Source organism: Triturus cristatus, chromosome 9 (assembly GCF_964204655.1).
Source record: "Triturus cristatus chromosome 9, aTriCri1.1, whole genome shotgun sequence".
Classification (NCBI taxonomy): Eukaryota; Metazoa; Chordata; class Amphibia; order Caudata; family Salamandridae; genus Triturus; species Triturus cristatus.
The window spans coordinates 557,300,844-557,318,101 of NC_140592.1; the positions used below are offsets into that span (position 1 = coordinate 557,300,844).

General features: G+C 42.5%; 1 protein-coding gene across 1 annotated transcript in view; it reads left to right on the forward strand.

Annotated features, from left to right (window-relative positions):
• Window positions 1-17,258, forward strand: part of QPCTL (glutaminyl-peptide cyclotransferase like) — a 687,611-nt gene that overhangs the window by 241,003 nt on the left and 429,350 nt on the right. The window contains exon 4 of the mRNA XM_085625556.1: window positions 6,439-6,591. Coding sequence (XP_085481682.1) covers window positions 6,439-6,591 — 153 coding nt within the window. The remainder of the gene's footprint in view (window positions 1-6,438; window positions 6,592-17,258) is intronic.

Here is a 17,258-nt window from a genome sequence, read left to right on the forward strand (position 1 = left end):
CCGGCGCCACCCAGACGGTCAGCTCGGAAGGGAAGGAAGAAAAACCTCGGGATGCCAGGGCTAAGACGCCGCTGGCAGTGATCACGTCCCCGGCCAAATTCCTCACCTTCGTCGCGACCAGTCCTTCGAGCATCCGAGTCGCCGATGAGCCCCACGTGACGGGCGCCAATTGATGAATACAAGCCCCAGCTAGGCCCGCAGAACACAAGGGTTCGCTCTCCTGTAATGGAATCTGTAAGGAAGTTGGCACGGAAACTGCAAAGTACAAAGACAGCATTTATTAACCCTTAAGGGTGGTCCTACAATCCACACAACACTCTTCAGTATTGCATAGAGTAGCACAAAGAACTTACGTACATGGTCCCCTTTTATACACAATAGAGGGGCTCATAAGTGGGTGGATACAACATGAGGCCGAAGAACATTACCATTTATGGTCATTTTCGATACTGAATCAATAGGTGGGCGGAGCTAACACACTCCTTGAGCCCGCGAAAACATGGTCAAACAAGGCTAACTGATAACAGATGTGGTCAAGTCTGGGCATGCGCCAGATGGACAAAAGAGCTATTTATAGACTGTTACTAGGCAGATTACAAGAGCAACTAACACAGAGGTTGGACTCTTCTCGTGGTGAACACGTGGAGGCATGACAATACAAAATGGAGTCCGAACTTCGGTCAACATAACAGAGGAAACATGCTCTAAAGGAAGGGAATTAATGTCTTTAGTAAATGCTTAATCACATCGTTGTTTCAATTTACAACAGACAGACTAGTGAAATGGTCATGTGAATGTGTGGTGATGCAGCTGATTGCAGTGCTTGTTTCCATAGTGTGTATGTCTACAGCTTTAGATACAGTTAGGAAATACTCTGTAGTGCATTTAAATCTTCTGTTGACCTATTCAAATACTTGTCACTCCTCTGCATATAGGGATTTGATGTGCATGTTCTATGTAACGTCCTTGGGAAATCAAGTATCACCTATTACATTCATTTTTAATTATCATTTCTCACTCCACTGCAGTATGCATAGCTTTGATTCCCACTGCCATCACTCATAGTTGCCATTGCAGTACCAGTTCCAAAATCCTGAGCTGCAAAGACAAATATCCTGTACATTTCCATAATTAGTGCTCCATGTTCATCTCCCCCATCCCAAAACATCAGTCCTACATACAACCTGCCCTTTGGTACAAAGTTCGACTCTGAGCACATTTTGGTCTTCAGCCAGTGCAACAAACACCAACAGGCTACCAGTGTTAATTTAATTTTCATGTCATTCATGGACTCGTCTACCCGTTTTCCAAGAGTGTTAGATTTAGCTTCAGAGACCAGAGGTCACAGCTTGTAAGCAATCAATGGTGTAATGGAGTGGGCTGGATGGCCACTTAGAACGCCTTCCACTTGGCCTCAGAAAGAACCTCAGATCGTTCATCACTCTGAGCTTTTTATTGAAGGGTTTCCTTTTAGGGCAAAATAGTGCATGCTTTCTCTCACACTTGCAATGCATACAGCTTTCCGGGACATATTTGGAGTGTTGAGTTCAGTTCCAGGACACTTTCTATGATATAAAGATATGTAATTAAAGCATGGTGTGACTTTGAGGGGTAATAAAGACAAACTAGAGCTACTATAGATACGATGCCTTGATAAAGGTCTTTGCAAAATTGTTCTGCATTACGATTACCGCTAAATACAAATTGCCGACATTGAGGCAGAGACTGTGGGGAATGACTATCTCTGAACTTGATGTCACAAAACATTATGATTATACCCTCAACATTTTACAAATCACAAATAGGAGGTACTAAAAATAACTATTTGAGTACTAAAGTTTGGAATAGTGACAGAATCCAAATCTTATGACGAATTTCTGATGCACAATAGCAGGTACCTGCACACATTAACATGCATAAATAGGAGTGGATGAGGCCGGATCAGAGGAGAAAGGAAAAGGTTAGTAAGAAGTGAGTTGAAAATGCGAAGAGGTGCAGCAAAGGTGTTGTAAAGTTGAGGACAGGTGTTGTGATATTTAAGGTGAGGCTGATGTTGTGTTGAGACAAGGTTGAGTTTACGGTCAGGTTGGGTTGAGGTGAATTTGAAGTGAGCTTAAGATGAGAGTAATATTGAGCTGAGGGGAAATTGAGGTGAGGCACAATAAGAGACTGGGAGCTAAAAGGACTCGTGGAAAATATTTTAATAAGTCCCCTATTCAATTGAGTGAGCATTGCAAGTGAGTTCAATCCTCTCTAAAAGGTTTGCGGCTCCCCCCCAAATAACCTTTCTCGAAAATGGGACTACGTGGTGCCTTGTACGGCACACTTTTAGGAACGTATTGTATAAGAAACAATAGTTTTTGCAAGCAGTTCAGAAGGCAAACTAGTTAAATTCTCTAGTATTTTTTCGTTTGTGACAGGACATAGGAGCAACAAACCTAGCAAACTTAACAAAAGGGTGACGATAAAAATTGCTGGATGTACAGCAGGGAAATGTTTGTTTCTCAGATTGCCTCTTTTAGGCACTGAAAATAACATTCTTTTGAAAATGAAATGAAATGGCATGACTTCATAAATCAGAATATCAGTTTTAAAGATACAATCAGTAATTAATGCCCGTTGCTGTTCTCATAAATGTTAATACTTCATCAAAATACATTTCACTAAATAAAGTACCTGCGGTTTTTGGTGCTGCTGCATATGTCAGGTTTATGCCAATAATAAATCTAAGAATTTTTATTTTGTATTAAGGGCTCTCTTCCAGGTTGCTGCTTTTCTGTCCTGTTCAGTGTGCTCTTGGTGCCTCTCTGGAGTTCTTCTCAAGTTTTTCATAATATGTGCTCATTATGTCCGGTTGTTCGGTCTAGTGACTTAAGGTCGAAGACGCCTGTATTTCTCATGTACCAGAGAGTTGCTCATTGTATCAAGAGGAGGCTCAGACGCCTATATCTAGTGCTGGAGATGGCTGACCCACTAGGATGTGGTAGTCCAACTACTTTTCAATCCACCATTGAAGGGAATCATTAGCACAGTTGAGTGACTAAAGAGCTCCCATTAGCTTAGCTGATAATTCATTTGCCCTTGCTCACTGACCAAGTGGTGTCCAAACATGCCAAAAGCTGATATTGAAATAATTTTGGGTGATACTGGGGCCTATTCACAAACTGTATTTCATTCTACTGATATACTACAAAATGCTGTTTACAAACCTGTGTGGAGGTCTCCGCCTCTCCTATCTTGTCTGTGAACAACTTTGCCTCGACTGCAGAGCTCTCTGCATATGTAAGTATATGATTTAGTAGTAAATGTCAGAGGAACAGGGGTAAGTGACTGGAAAATTGAGAATACTCATTACTAAGTAGATGGGGCTCGGGGTGCAGCAAGAAAGTGTTTGGGGGATAGGTCATTCCTGTTTGCAACCTGCTCTTCTAAAAGCACTACCGCCAAAAAGGTGCCAGAACAGTTGTAAATGTACTCCAGCTCAGACCTGGAGAAAGTCAAGCACCACACACAGCCAACCACTGGTACTGCAACACCCTCCCATAGTTTCATATGGCAGAAACTTAAAATAGAACCCCATAGGAAATAATGTTAACATCAATTTATTTATTTTGACTTTTTAAACATATTTTATTTAATACAATATTTTAATAATGTTTCTAAAATTAAAAACAAATGTAACATTTTAAAATCAGTCAATTAAAATTAACCATATACATAACTTTTAGTATTTTGTAATACATAAATAAATATAAGGACTTTTCTTTAGGTAGACTTTTTTGTATATCTTTAAAAACAAGTTGATTGATGCAATCTCTCTGATATCTGATCCTCGAACTAGATAACTGAGAAAATCATTGCTGTGGGGTACTCTAGGATCTGTGTAGCTCTGCTGTTGATGGCTGGTGATTTGTGTAATTTATAATTCGCTACACTTTTCTCAAGGTTTTCTTTGGGAAAGTTAATCTCAAGTCCCCAGTGGAGGGTAAGGCTTCAATGGAAAATCAAATTATTTTTGGATATTTTACTGGTGCCCTTTTAAAGCCCTGCTTTTTGTGCTGGTATGAGCACCATTTGGCTATATTGTATATCAAAATGCACATCTCCACTGCCAAAACCCATGAAATAAATCAGGCTTATTGTTTCTCTCTCTCTGTTCAGTTTAAAGCAGTTATGCATGAAACTTTAAAAGTTGACAACCTATCACTGACGAATAAAGCTTTGAAAATAAGTACTGATCCATTTTCCAGCTTCAAACCCTCTTCGTTCCGCTCAAACTCTCATCATTTTCTGGTCGATAGCATGGGTGCCAGTCTGCTGGATATCCATACACATCTATTATTCGACACCAAGATACCCACAGGTAAACATGAGTCTTTCAAATACACTTTGTTCTATTATTTTACCTATTGGCTTTAGGCTCCGGTACTCACAGGCACATACTTCAGACAGTAGAGATATTTATGAGGTTAAAAAACTGCCTCACTGCTTGCACCTATAATACTGCAACACACATTATCATGACAGTTTCCATAATATTATTGTATATAAAACATTCATTAGCATGTAAATTCATGGTCACAATACTGTCGGTCTTGTACGTAACTATGCATCATCTCCGGGGGAGAGGCAATTAATAATTTCGATCAAGAAGCCTTTCAAGGTGGTGTCTTTCCCTAGCATTGCCAGATGTGACTGCTGAGTTATGCAAGAAGCGGCCATTGATTCTAGCATTTTTGGGGCACATAGAATGCAGCAGACTGATCCTCAGATTCCTCCTTCAAGAAGTTTTATTTTAAGGCTGGCATGGATATGGCTTCCCTGGTGGTGAATAAGCTTTAAACTAGCATAATCCTCGCCTCCGGTCCTGACGTAGAATGAAAAATGTCCTACCTATCATAATGGAAAGTTAAAATTTTATTGAGCACACAGAGGTGAGGATTATCCACCCATTGAAGTGCTACTGTATCTGTTAATAATGTTGATATTTTGCCAGAAAGAAATATCAAGCGTGTTCTTATTTGGAATATATTACATTAGATGGAAGTTCCTCAGATAACACTTTGGGGCTCATTACGATGTCGGGCGGAATCACTTTCTCCCGACACCAACTCAGTCATGGGACCGACAGACACCCGGTCAACTGTACCGACCATCCGATTAGGATGCGACAAACACTGTTTGGTCGCATTCCTATCTTTCACAATGGGAGCATGGATTACGGCGGTAATGCATGCTCCCATAGTGAAATGGGAGGTACGGTTCAACACTGCACCCCGTGGCAGGCACCTCAAGGTGCCTGCCACAAGGTACAGGGATCAACAGGGGGGCACCTATGCCCCCTTGGCCTCCAATTTGAGGCCGTGCACCAAAGGGGGCCCCGCTGGGAGCCCCCTAATAGGCATTCCGACATGGTTTCCATGTCAGACAGACCGGCATGGAAACCATGTCAGAAAGCGTGCATTGTAATCTGAAGGGCGGAAAGAAATGCCTTTGAGATTACAGGTCGCATTCCGACTGACAGACGGACTCTCTGAGCCCGTTGGAAGCCAGCCAGAGTGAGCGGACAGTTTCCTTTCCAACCGCCTCCATCACAATGAGGTGGTCAGAAAGGAAACCGATCGGCCCATTATGAGGCAGCCCTAAAGGCTACGACCTACCGGATGGATTGTAATCGGCCCCTATATTCTGATTACAGGGAGCGATACACCCAAACAGGAATGACCAAACGGAAATCAAGGGACCAACAGGAATGAAGAGACAAAGTGGCCACCACCACACGAAGAACGAGAGGCCATGAAAGGAGCGACAGGACTATGAGCTGCAGCCTCAAATGTGATTTGATGGAACTTTGGGTTTATTATCCTGGGTGTGCATAGGAAAGATAGTTTTGTTACGGTTCTGTTAATAAAATGCTTTTATGAGCACGATTTGACTGCAGGATTGAAAATAATGTGGGGAAAGACAGCGTAATCCTCACCTCCAGTCCTGACATAGAATTTCAAAGTTTGTTTTTCCATAATAGAAAGAGTGTTAAGCTCTCTCTGTTATGGAGCTTAGGAGCTAGCTTGGTCCAGCAGACAGTGGTCAATCCAACCCCAATGCCTTTAGAAAAATAATTGACTGTAAGTTCAGTCAATACGTTCAACTGTCCCTTTCGAGGTAAAACGTCTTAGTCATACTAAATGGTGTTCCTTGAGAATTTCCACCCTCAAAGACCTGGCATTCAAGTTATTACCATTTTGGACTGTGTCTAGGGGAATCCTTGTGAACCCTTGAGAATATAGAATCCACCAGGGAGCTTTTAGAGAATTATATTAAGTAGTTGATTTGTATTGCAAGCCATTCTTTGCTGAACCTTGTGGCCTTTGTCTCACGTACATTATTTCTTTCTCTCCACTCTCTTTTATCACTCTACCTGATAATTCCATGCCTCAGAATGGGCAGGTAACTCTGCAGCTGCTGTTTTTGGATGGAGAGGAAGCTTTTGAACAGTGGACAGCCATAGACTCACTCTATGGTGCTCGACATCTGGCGGAGCGCATGGCGCAGACACAGCACATCCACGGTGGCACCGAAATCCAGGCCATAGTAAGTTATTGGTCTTTGTTCGCACAAGTTTCAAGTTGTTGGTTTTTGGTGTTGGTGACAAGGCAGCTGCCAGCTTGAACGTTTGGGTGTCTTCTGCTTTCAGGGATTACACATTTTGCTCCTGTTGTCTGGTTTAGGCATTTCCTCAAAGAAGGAGAGGTGGCCATATTTATTCACTTAGATTTGACTGTACCTTTCTCTCCAGGTAGACCAGTGGCACCGTACTATGTGGCCACTGGAGTTTGAGAAAAGAGCTCTATGGGCAGGATCACATTGGCATGCATTGTTTCTGTTGTATATGATGTGCAGTATTTGATATTTTGTACTCAAGATGGTTGATATCCTTTTGTGGGTTTCCTGTTCACATAATTGTTTTGTTTGTGAAACCTCTGCATGAAAAGGTGCTGCATCTTCAAGGTCAGCTCTTTCATACTTGTGCAGGTGATAATCAAGTGGTGTGTGAACATTAAATTGAGATCCAGATCCTGGTCAAGTGGTTTTAGGATGTTATTTCCCACTCACACTTTTAGGGCCAGATGTACGACCGGGGCATTTAGCGACTCGCAAATTGCCCTCAATTGCGAGTCACAATTTGCGAGTCGCTAAATGCCATGTACAACAGTGTCAGAGACACTGTTTGCGATTCCCAATGGGGTCACAAATTGCATGCCTCATCACTATTCATGAGGCACTCGCAATTAGGAATGGCTGGCCCTCCCAGGTATAGTGGCCTGCTGGGCTCAGTAGACCTTCATGTCTGTGACTGCTTTTCAATAAAGCAGGTTCTTTTTAGGTCGAGCCTACAGCAGCGCATGCGCTGTTGCTCGACTTTTGTAAGTGGGATTTAAAAGTACTTCCCACCGGCATTTGCTGGCCTAATGCTTGCGTTCATGCTCGCGTGAACGTGCAATTACTTTCACTTTGGGCGCTGCTGCGCGCGCACAACTCGCGTTTGCCGGCGCGCGCGCGCCTCCGCCTCTCTCTCCCGCTGCAGCCCCCATCTTTGCATTCCCCCGCGACCAATGCTTGTTTTTAATGTAGGCAGCACCGCACACCTTGGCAGGAATGATGGCGGCATCGACTTTCTTTTATTATGTGTGGCACCGAACGTGGCTGCATGCCTTTCTTTTTATGTTTATTTGACTTTTTGCCTACAATGGCAGAACCCGTACCTTAGCTTTAAACTTCATAAGCTAAAGCGCAGGTGCTACCATTGCTTCAAAAGTAAAGACATAGAAAAAGTAATTGTTTTCAATTTTTTTACTTTTGAAGCCATCACGGCAACTGCGCTTTAGCTTAAATTGTTTAAAGGTAAAGCGCGGGTGCCGCGATGGCTTTGCAATGCAATAGCTCTCGCATTACTGAAAGTTTGAGCTAGCGGGGTTGCATTATTACTAGCAACGCCGATAGCTCAATAGCTTTATCGTTCTTACCATGCAATGTTCTCTTATCTGCAAGTTGTTTTTTTTCCTTTGATTTGTGCTGCTTCATAGCTTCTCCCTAACCACTGATAGAATAACCGTGTGTTTTTTAAACTAAGCACTTTTTTCACCTTTATTTTCTGTAACGCCTTCCGCCACAACTACTTTTCAGCTCATTTGTGTTCTGTCCAATCAGGGCTCTTACCAGATGAACAGCATACGGCTGTGTACATGTCCTACTGCCAATTTAAATGTGCTTGCACAACATGGTGTATGTAATAGCCGGAAGCAGACGACCACTGTTTGTCTACAATTATAATGCAAGTGTTCCATGACGTCAGAACAGCTAGCCCAGGGCACATTCGGCTATGCCTTTATTTGGCAATTTCAGAAACGCATCTAAATGCAATCATTTAGAAAACATTATCGGAACATAGAAAATGGAGGAACTATTCTCCCCACAACTCCCTCTGCTTGGTATTTGCTTCAATGCCATACGTTCAAAACAATAACATTATTGTGTAACAATTTCCGATTTTCATTGCTGCATGGCTTGATTCGGATCCTGTTTTATTAATTAAATGTTTTTCACTGACTAATGTTCCTCTCCCACTTTGAATAAACTGCAGGTAGTCGGGAACCTGCATTGCTGGTCCACAGAAGGGTTTTCTCAGTCATTTCACCTAGGTGTGACATTCCCATAGTTTCAGCACGCTTAGCGTGACATTTAGAGAGGCGCAATGTTGCTAGCTCTGCAAAGCACGTCTAAATATTAATTATATCTGAACTGATCCAATTTCTATTAAGTCCTGCATAAAACACAGCAACATTGCACCGCCATCAGCTGTAGGAGCGCTGTGCAGGCCCTTCCATATAAACGTACAATTAAACACATCTACACGCAAGAAACCTGCAGTGACGTGACCATTCGCCCCTTCTCCATGGAGGTGCCGCAGCCTGGGGGTTCATTTCAATTTAGCAAACTTTGCCTACCCTTCTGCCAAAGTCCCGTCCTTTCGTCAGCATGCCCACTCTATTTTTTTTAGCGCGCATTACTTGCTTTCCGGAGTGTCAACTTCACCCTGTGACTTGTGTCAGTTTCAAAGATCTGATGCTCTGAGCGTGATCTGCATACACAAGATTTGCTCAAGTGACACGCACGGGGGCCACTTGGTGATTATTTTTATTTTACAGAACTCCCTCAACTGGTGATGAGCTGCTTCCGACATCCATCATTTAGCATCCACCCGTGCCCAATCATGCATCCATTCGCCCACGCCCAAGCATTCATCCACCCATTCACTCTTGCATCCATCCACGTGTGCTGCCACCTCTGCCCAGTGTCCACCCATCCACCGCTGCATGCAGGTACACCCATCCAACTATATATTCATCAAAGTATACACCCATTCAACTATAAACGTATCCATGCATCCATAACTTATCCATTAATCCACCACATACCTACTACGTGCACGTCCTCATATGTCTGTCGATTGTCACCATAAGTATGATTGTGTGTGACAGCTGTGCCCGTCCTGGGGTCCTGTAATCACCCTGTGTTAATGTTATTCAATGCAGCTGCATAGATAGTTCTGATGATGCAGAGAAGCAACCTTTCGCTCACATTGAGTCAACAAGCATTTGCAATGCAATAGGTCTCGCATTACCGAAAGTCTGAGCTATTGGCGATGCTAATAATAATGCAACGCCAATACCTCAAACTTTCAGTAATGTGAGAGCTATTGCATTGCAAATGTTGTTTTTCTATTTATTTACTTTTTAAGCAATTGCGGCACCTGCGCTTATTGCTTAACAAAAGTAAATAAATAGAAAACATTTTTTTTAGTTTTTTTTTTGTTTTTAAGCTATCACAGCACCCAACTTATTGCTTAAAAAATAAATAGATAGAAAAAAAACATTTACAATGCAATCGCATTACTGAAAGTGGATCGTGAATTGACTACCTTATGCTGATTTTATCGCCTCACAATCCCACGCTTTGCTGACGGGGTCTTTTCACAAATCTACTTGAATAACGCACAGGAAAGTCTGCATCACCGACGGAAGGTAGTGCGTCAGATAAGCTAACTGACTCCATCTCAGGCGTACCGGGCTCCACGAGGGCCCATCCTCTCTAGTGACTTTTGTTTGGGGCACTGCTTACCTAAAGCAGACACTAAACAAACCTTTTGATTGCTGCTTTTAGACAATTTTGTATTGCCTCTTCAAGGCCTGAAAACAAGAACTTCACAGCTGTGAGACTGCTTTCGAGAGCTGCAGTGGTGGAGCCAGGGCTTTAAATGCGATGAAAAAACTGGGGGGGTCTCTCCAAGGAGCGTGGCCAATGTAATTAAGGGTGTGGCTTAAAACGCATAGGCAAAAAATCTGTGCTTAGCATAGTGTGCCACAGACTTGTATTTTGCTGTTTCTGTCATTGCATCCAGACATATGATACAAGTAACATCACAGCTACAAGAAGTCAGGACTATTGGCTTTGTCAATGGTTGTTATATGCATAAGATAAATAAGCAGCAACTATGGCTTGTACATATTATTGAAAAAGCTTCCACTTAAAACCCTGGTGACACCACGACAATGTTGCCGCTCCTGAGTTTCAAAAAGAGAAGTGGCAAATTGCAGTGTGCGCTATTCAATAGGGCCTCCTCACTCGCAACAGCGCTCGGAGTCTTATGGTTTAACAAGCATTTGCAATGCAATAGGTCTCGCATTAGGAAAGTGTGAGCAGTTGGCATTGCTATTAATAATGCAATAGTATCTATTGGCATTGTAAATGATAATGGCATGACTATGTGTTTGTTTTATAAAATATATTAAAAAGGCATTGTCATGAGCAATGGCATTATCTTAAAATTTTGCAAAAGCGAGAACTATTGCATAGCAAATGCTTGTTTCAGTACTGCAGTTTTTTTAAAACTTGTAGTCAGTATTCACAATGAAATCCATTTTATCAGCGTTGCCAGTGCTCCTTTATGTTTAATGCTATAACTGAAACACAATCTTCAAAGCAGATTACTAATTAGCATCTCCAGCCCCGATTACAATGTCTCACTTCATGATGCACGTTCCCAAAGCTCCTTCTTGTGTAAAGTAAGTGTTGTTCATATAAAGCCCTCTAATAATAGCCCCAGGTAGTGTTCATGCTTGCTAAAACGGCATAAAATAAATAGAGCTGGAGGATGGAGCATGTAAACGTAAAACACGAGGACTGTCTGGAGTGTCCCAAGACAAAGTTACTACAAAGTTATTAGTGCGTGTTTTTAAGTCCCTAAATTGTTCTCTGCATGTATTTCGTTTTTAAAACCTTCCAATCCAATCTGCGACTCTAATGTGTGTTTAAAAGCAGAACCAGAACCGTTTTTGCAACTTGAATTCGTAAGGATGTCTGGTATAGTTTCTGTGCTGGCGCCGGTGTTTACTGTATTTGTAACACTTGCGAATGGCGCCTGTTGTCTGTTCTCTCACGTTAGTCTCCTGTGCAGTAAGGGAGTTGGAGGAGCGGGTGAGAAAGGGGGAGCAAAGTCTGGCGTGCGAGTGGCATGCTAAAACGAGACCTATTTCATTGCAAATGCTTGTTTCAAATAAGAATTTTACTAATTAGAAAGACAATTTTCAGGTGTTTAATACTTCTAGTTTTTCAGGCCTTTAAACGAAGGGTTTACAGTGAAACGTACTTCTCCAGGCAAAGGAAGCTATGTTTTTTCGCAGTGGGAGGGAAAAACAAGAGCCGGGAACAGGAAGGGGGAAGCAGAGAAGGGCGAGAAGAGGGAGGAAGTGGTGGAAGGCAGTCCGTGGGGTTTGGGGTGCTAGCTATTTTTAGCTGCAGGCGCTGGAGATTAGAGTGTTTTCCAGAACCCTGTAGGCTGATTGCTCTGCTAACAACCCAGAGGCGATTTTTTAGGTCGAGGACTACCGGTCTGCCGAAGGCAGAACCGGAAGTCGAGATTTAATGTTTCCTAGAGTGGCTCCTTAGCCCGCCTCTCTTTTTGCCTCTCCTCCATTGGCTGGCTTCCTAAACGGAGGCCAGCCATTGGAGGAGAGAGCCGTCCCTCCAAATAGGCTCCGTCTTTTTCAGATTCGGGGGCGTGTTCCTTGCTGTTCTTTCCACTTTTTAGCCACGCCCTTTTAAAACAGCATGAACACGCCCCCGAATCCGAAAAAGATACGATTCTTCCAGCCGCCATTGTTTTGCTGTTCTCTAGCTGTGACGATTGTTCTCTGGCTGTGAGGATCTTGTTTTGCAGTTGTGCGTTATTTCTAAGGTATTTTCCTTGTTTGTTTGTCTCGTCTGCCACCGGTCATTGATTTGCTTTTCTCTTTCCATTCGGCTTTATCAAAGTGAGCCGTCTGTTTACTTTTGCATTGCGGTTTCACTTTTGCGCGATGCGTGTTGCTCTGACTTGTTTTCTTTTGCCTATCTCTTCTGCTTTAAAGAGGAGCAAGGCTGTGGCCATGTGACAGAACCAAACAATGCGCCTTTCTTTAGGTCTGCCTCCACCCGCGCCCCCCAAATCCGTTTCCTTCGTTTTGTGATCATTGCACAGGAAGAAAGCAGGCTGCTTTTGCATGCCCGGCATCTTTCTTTCCCTGGATAATTGTGGGACTCGGAAAGGGGTTTGAGCTGTAAAACAAAACTGAAATATTATTCCGGTGTTTTTCTTTGTTGGCAATCGGCAGCGTGCATACCTCTGGAGTTCTCCGCATATTTGTGTAGATTGCACTGATTAAGAATGTCTGTAAAATGTTAACTGTTCAGTCTGGAGAAAACTCGATTCTCTCTTTTTTTTTCTTTCCCTTTTTCCGCATCATTGAAAAGCTCTGTTATCATTCAGACTCGCGGTTTCATGTGGTCCGACCGTGCCATTCTGATTCGTCCTAAAGCAGACCTCTGGGAGCTCTTTTAAAAAAAAAACAAAAAAAAAAAAAAAAAAAAAAATGTTTAGTCGCGTTCTCCACTCTGCTAAACCCGCTTCAATTATTAGAACCATTTTGGAGAGGCTACTGCGACTGGTATTTCTTCTGCGTTTCCATTATAGTGTATATTGTGCTGCCTGGCGTCTCTTAGGTACCATGTTGCCAACGCCTTGCAAAGCTGGGCACTCGTGTGCACCCTAAAGTGACCTCCCTGTGATCCTATATGGTTCGCCCACTGTTCTCCCTGCAAGGACTAGACCTCTACAGAAGATTTGGTCACTGTGTAATGGCCACCTTGATACCTGGTGGGGAAACGGAGAATCCATTCTAATGACTTGAATGTATTGTGAATTGTCTACTGCAAGTGTACCACTTTAGCTGTCGGACTCATCCTTCAACATTTTAGATAATATTTTAATAGACTGCAGTCTGCATGGAATAGAGGAGTAGAATTGCGATTACAACACAACAAACTTTTCAAGGCATTAATTTCCGGACTGTAAAAGTATTATATTTTTTACATTTAGACCAGCAACTCATAGACCTATATTTAAACCACCAATTACCTGAGTGGCTTGAGGCAGAAATTGAATTTTGTTCCACAAGTACCCATTTAGCCCTTAGCACAAGGTCCTGCAGCTCTAAAGGGGCCTGTTCAATAGTACTTTATACAATTGCTTTCTTACAGGAGATTGGACCTAAGCTACTAAATAAATTAACTTAATTCAAATTTAGTACACTATACAAGAGGAATAATATATTTGGTATTGTGGGGAAGACAATCTTCTGGGACACAAAGATAAATAATTTGCATCTCTTTCTGCCTTTACAATGGGCAGTACCTAAAAACATTTACTTAGCTTCAATCCAAATATAAGATACTGGATTGTGAATTTAATAATTTGCTAACCCCACACACGCCTATTACAAAGAGGGGGAGATTAATAGACATTATTCTCCTGAAATTTAATAAATTGATAAAGTGGTGTCAAGGCTATCGCATCACTTTCTCAATTGCCATATGGTTTCTGACTCCTCTGTTCACTTATCGTGTTTGGGATGAAATAGTGTCTGCATAAGGCCAGTCTTATGAAATAACTTTTTTATGTAGCTCTTCATTTCACACTCCTGTCATTTTCAAGTGGTATAAATGAAAGATGTTACTATTACCCATATTAATGCTAATCTGATTACAAACCTTAAAGATAGACGTTTGTTAGTCTTGTGTGCATTAAAATCTGTGGTCTGCACATCTTTCAAGAACATGCGTTTAGTCTTCTAAGCCATCCCGATCGGTTATACAACAGTCAAGGGGTCTACTTGTATGTTGAAGTTTGAGAGTACTGACCATTATGGAAAATCACTGCTGAGGGAGAATTCTGAGACGTAGTGGCCTAGTATAACTTATAAAGTATGTGTAGTATGGAGTGATGTCAACCAGGCTCAAGCAGTCCTGTGCCCTTTTGCGGTGGGGCAATGGTAATGTTATTTAGACTGAAATGAGGCATCACAAACATAAATTCATACAGATTTTGATGCAACAGCACATGCCATGCAACGAGTAACCATTCCAACGTGCTATTCAGCTCAAAAACGAAGGGTCCCATTTATCCACTGCACTTTATTCGTGGTAAGCACAATATGTTATATTAATAGTTGGCATCGAAGAGTCATATCTTTTCCAAATGATGACAGGCACCTCAGCGATTGGCTACATTATGCTTATATGGAACATTTGTTGAGAGACTGAAAAATACTTGTTTAGTCTTACACACAAGACATCCATATTTCTGCTAAAGGTCATCTGCCTCTCACAAATGATTCTTCAGCACAAATATAATGAAGTCCATGTTCTCCACTTTAGAACACAATTAAAAAGTAAATGTAAGTACTGTAACACTAATTTGTATTCGTGAATGAGCTCAGAGCAAATGCACTTCCAACTACTTCTCTCTCTAAAAAGATCACTACCTCACTCTATATCACAACTTCACTCTCTCTCTAACTCACTACATCACTCACTCTCTATCTCTCTACCTCACTCTTTCTATCTCACTAACTCACTTTCACTGTCTCTTTCACTACCTCTCTCTATCTCACTACATCACAACACCACTCTGCTTACATCTCACTACCTCACAACATCCCTCTCCCTCACTGCATCACTGTTTCACTACCTCAATCTCTCTCACTACATAACTCTCTCTACCTCACTACTCCACTCTATCTCACTACCTCACTATCTCACAACTTCTCTCTCTCAAAACATCCCTACCTCACTCTCTAGCTCACAACCTCACAACTTCACTCTCACTCACTACCTCAATCACTCTCTATCTCACTACCTCACTCTTTCTATCTCACTAACTCACTTTCACTCTCTCTTTCACTACCTCTCTCTCTATCTCACTACATCACAACATCACTCTATGCTTATATATCACTACCTCACAACATCCCTCTCCCTCACTACCTCACTCTCTCTATCTCACTACCTCACTCTCTATCTACCTCAATCTCTCTCACTACCTCACTCTCTATTTCAATACCTCACTCTCTCTATCTCACTACCTTACTCTCTCTCTGCTAATGCAATAGGTATCACATATGCCAAAAAAGCTAATGCCAATAGAAATGACAATGCCATTTATTTAGGGATACAAAAATGATAAAAAAATAATGAGCAATACCAATAGCTCTACCTATAATATTGCCGAGACCATTGCATTGTAAATGCTTGTTTTTTTTACCTTTTTGTTAACCAATATTTTCTTAGCTGTGTCAGATTTTCGCAGTTATGTTCTATAGGTTTGCAGTTGACCAAGGTTTTGAATTTTTAATAAGGCACACAGATTACACTAAGAAGGTATCGGTGTCATGTTTTCATATTTTTATCTAAGACTGTGACCTATTAATGTTGTCCTAAAATATCCCAATAAACCGTAGTAATATGCAGTGCTTTGTGCCTTGATTGCTGAGCAGCATCGAATATATGCGCCTGAACACTGGCGCCCATGAAAGATAATGAATTAAGTGCGCGATAGGTTCAAGAGAACAAAGCTCATTGCATTTGGTCTGTTTTCCAAAGCCACTTTCTATGTTGATGTGTTTAAAGCAACAGGGGCTTTTCTGAAGCACCAACCTCCTCTCACTGTGTTCCTAGAATTGCGCTGATATGTAAGCAACTACTTACCTGAAAACTATCCTGTCACATGTGAGTGTATCTGAGCGGTCCGGGCGTGGTGGTGATTTTTGAGAAGGTTCACTATAACATTGATGTACAGAAATGTTGTGTTCAGTCTTTCACAAGAATAAAAACATTAGCGGACATGTTGACACGGTAATTATACGATTACACGGAGGAAACGGCCAGGTCTGCCGTTCAAGGAGTTAAACTGCATTCCTGTACAGTGATCAGGGCTGCTCTTTCATGGAGGGAAGAGTGAGTTCGGAATGAGGAAATCAGAGGTGGTTGGGAAAATGGGGAACCTCGCTTAAATAAATAGAGTGCCACGGCGATTGCTGCTTATTGCTGTTTGGGAGGTGGGAGGGGGGCCACGGCGATCGCGATCGCTGCTCGATGCTGTTTGGGAGGTGGGAGGGGTGTTATTTTCAGGCAAGCATTACGGGCGTTCTATTAAATAAATAAATAGAGTGCCACGGCGATTGCTGCTTATTGCTGTTTGGGAGGTGGGCCACGGCGATCGCGATCGCTGCTCGATGCTGTTTGGGAGGTGGGAGGGGTGTTATTTTCAGGCAAGCTTTACGGGCGTTCTATTAAATAAATAAATAGAGTGCCATGGCGATTGCTGCTTATTGCTGTTTACGAGGTGGGAGGGGAGCCACGGCGATCCCTGCTTGATGCTGTTAGGGAGGTTGGCTGGGTGTTCTTTTGAGGCTAGCATTACGGTCGCTCTATTACATAAATAAAAAGCCATGGTGAATGCTGCTGGATGCTGTTTGGCAGGTGGGAGGGGTAAATAAAAGGCCACAGTGATTAAACAAAGAAAGTGAAACCAGCCATGGCATCGTTGCTGGATGATGTTTGTGAGACAGAGAACAAGAGCGCACTGAAGCTGACGAGGAGGGAGTGGGAGGGGGGAGTGGGGGCGGGCCGCAGTTGTAAAAGGCAGGGAGAGGGTGAGATTGAGGAAGGGAAAGATAGGGATCAAAGGAAAAAACAAGGGGGTGGCAAATGGTGTGCACTTTGATGTCCTCAGTGGCCTCGAGGCTCACTGAGGACATCAAAGCAAGTGATCAGGCAGTGCTTTTCAGGCTGCCAAATGGTGCGCGCGCCCGGGGCACATGCAC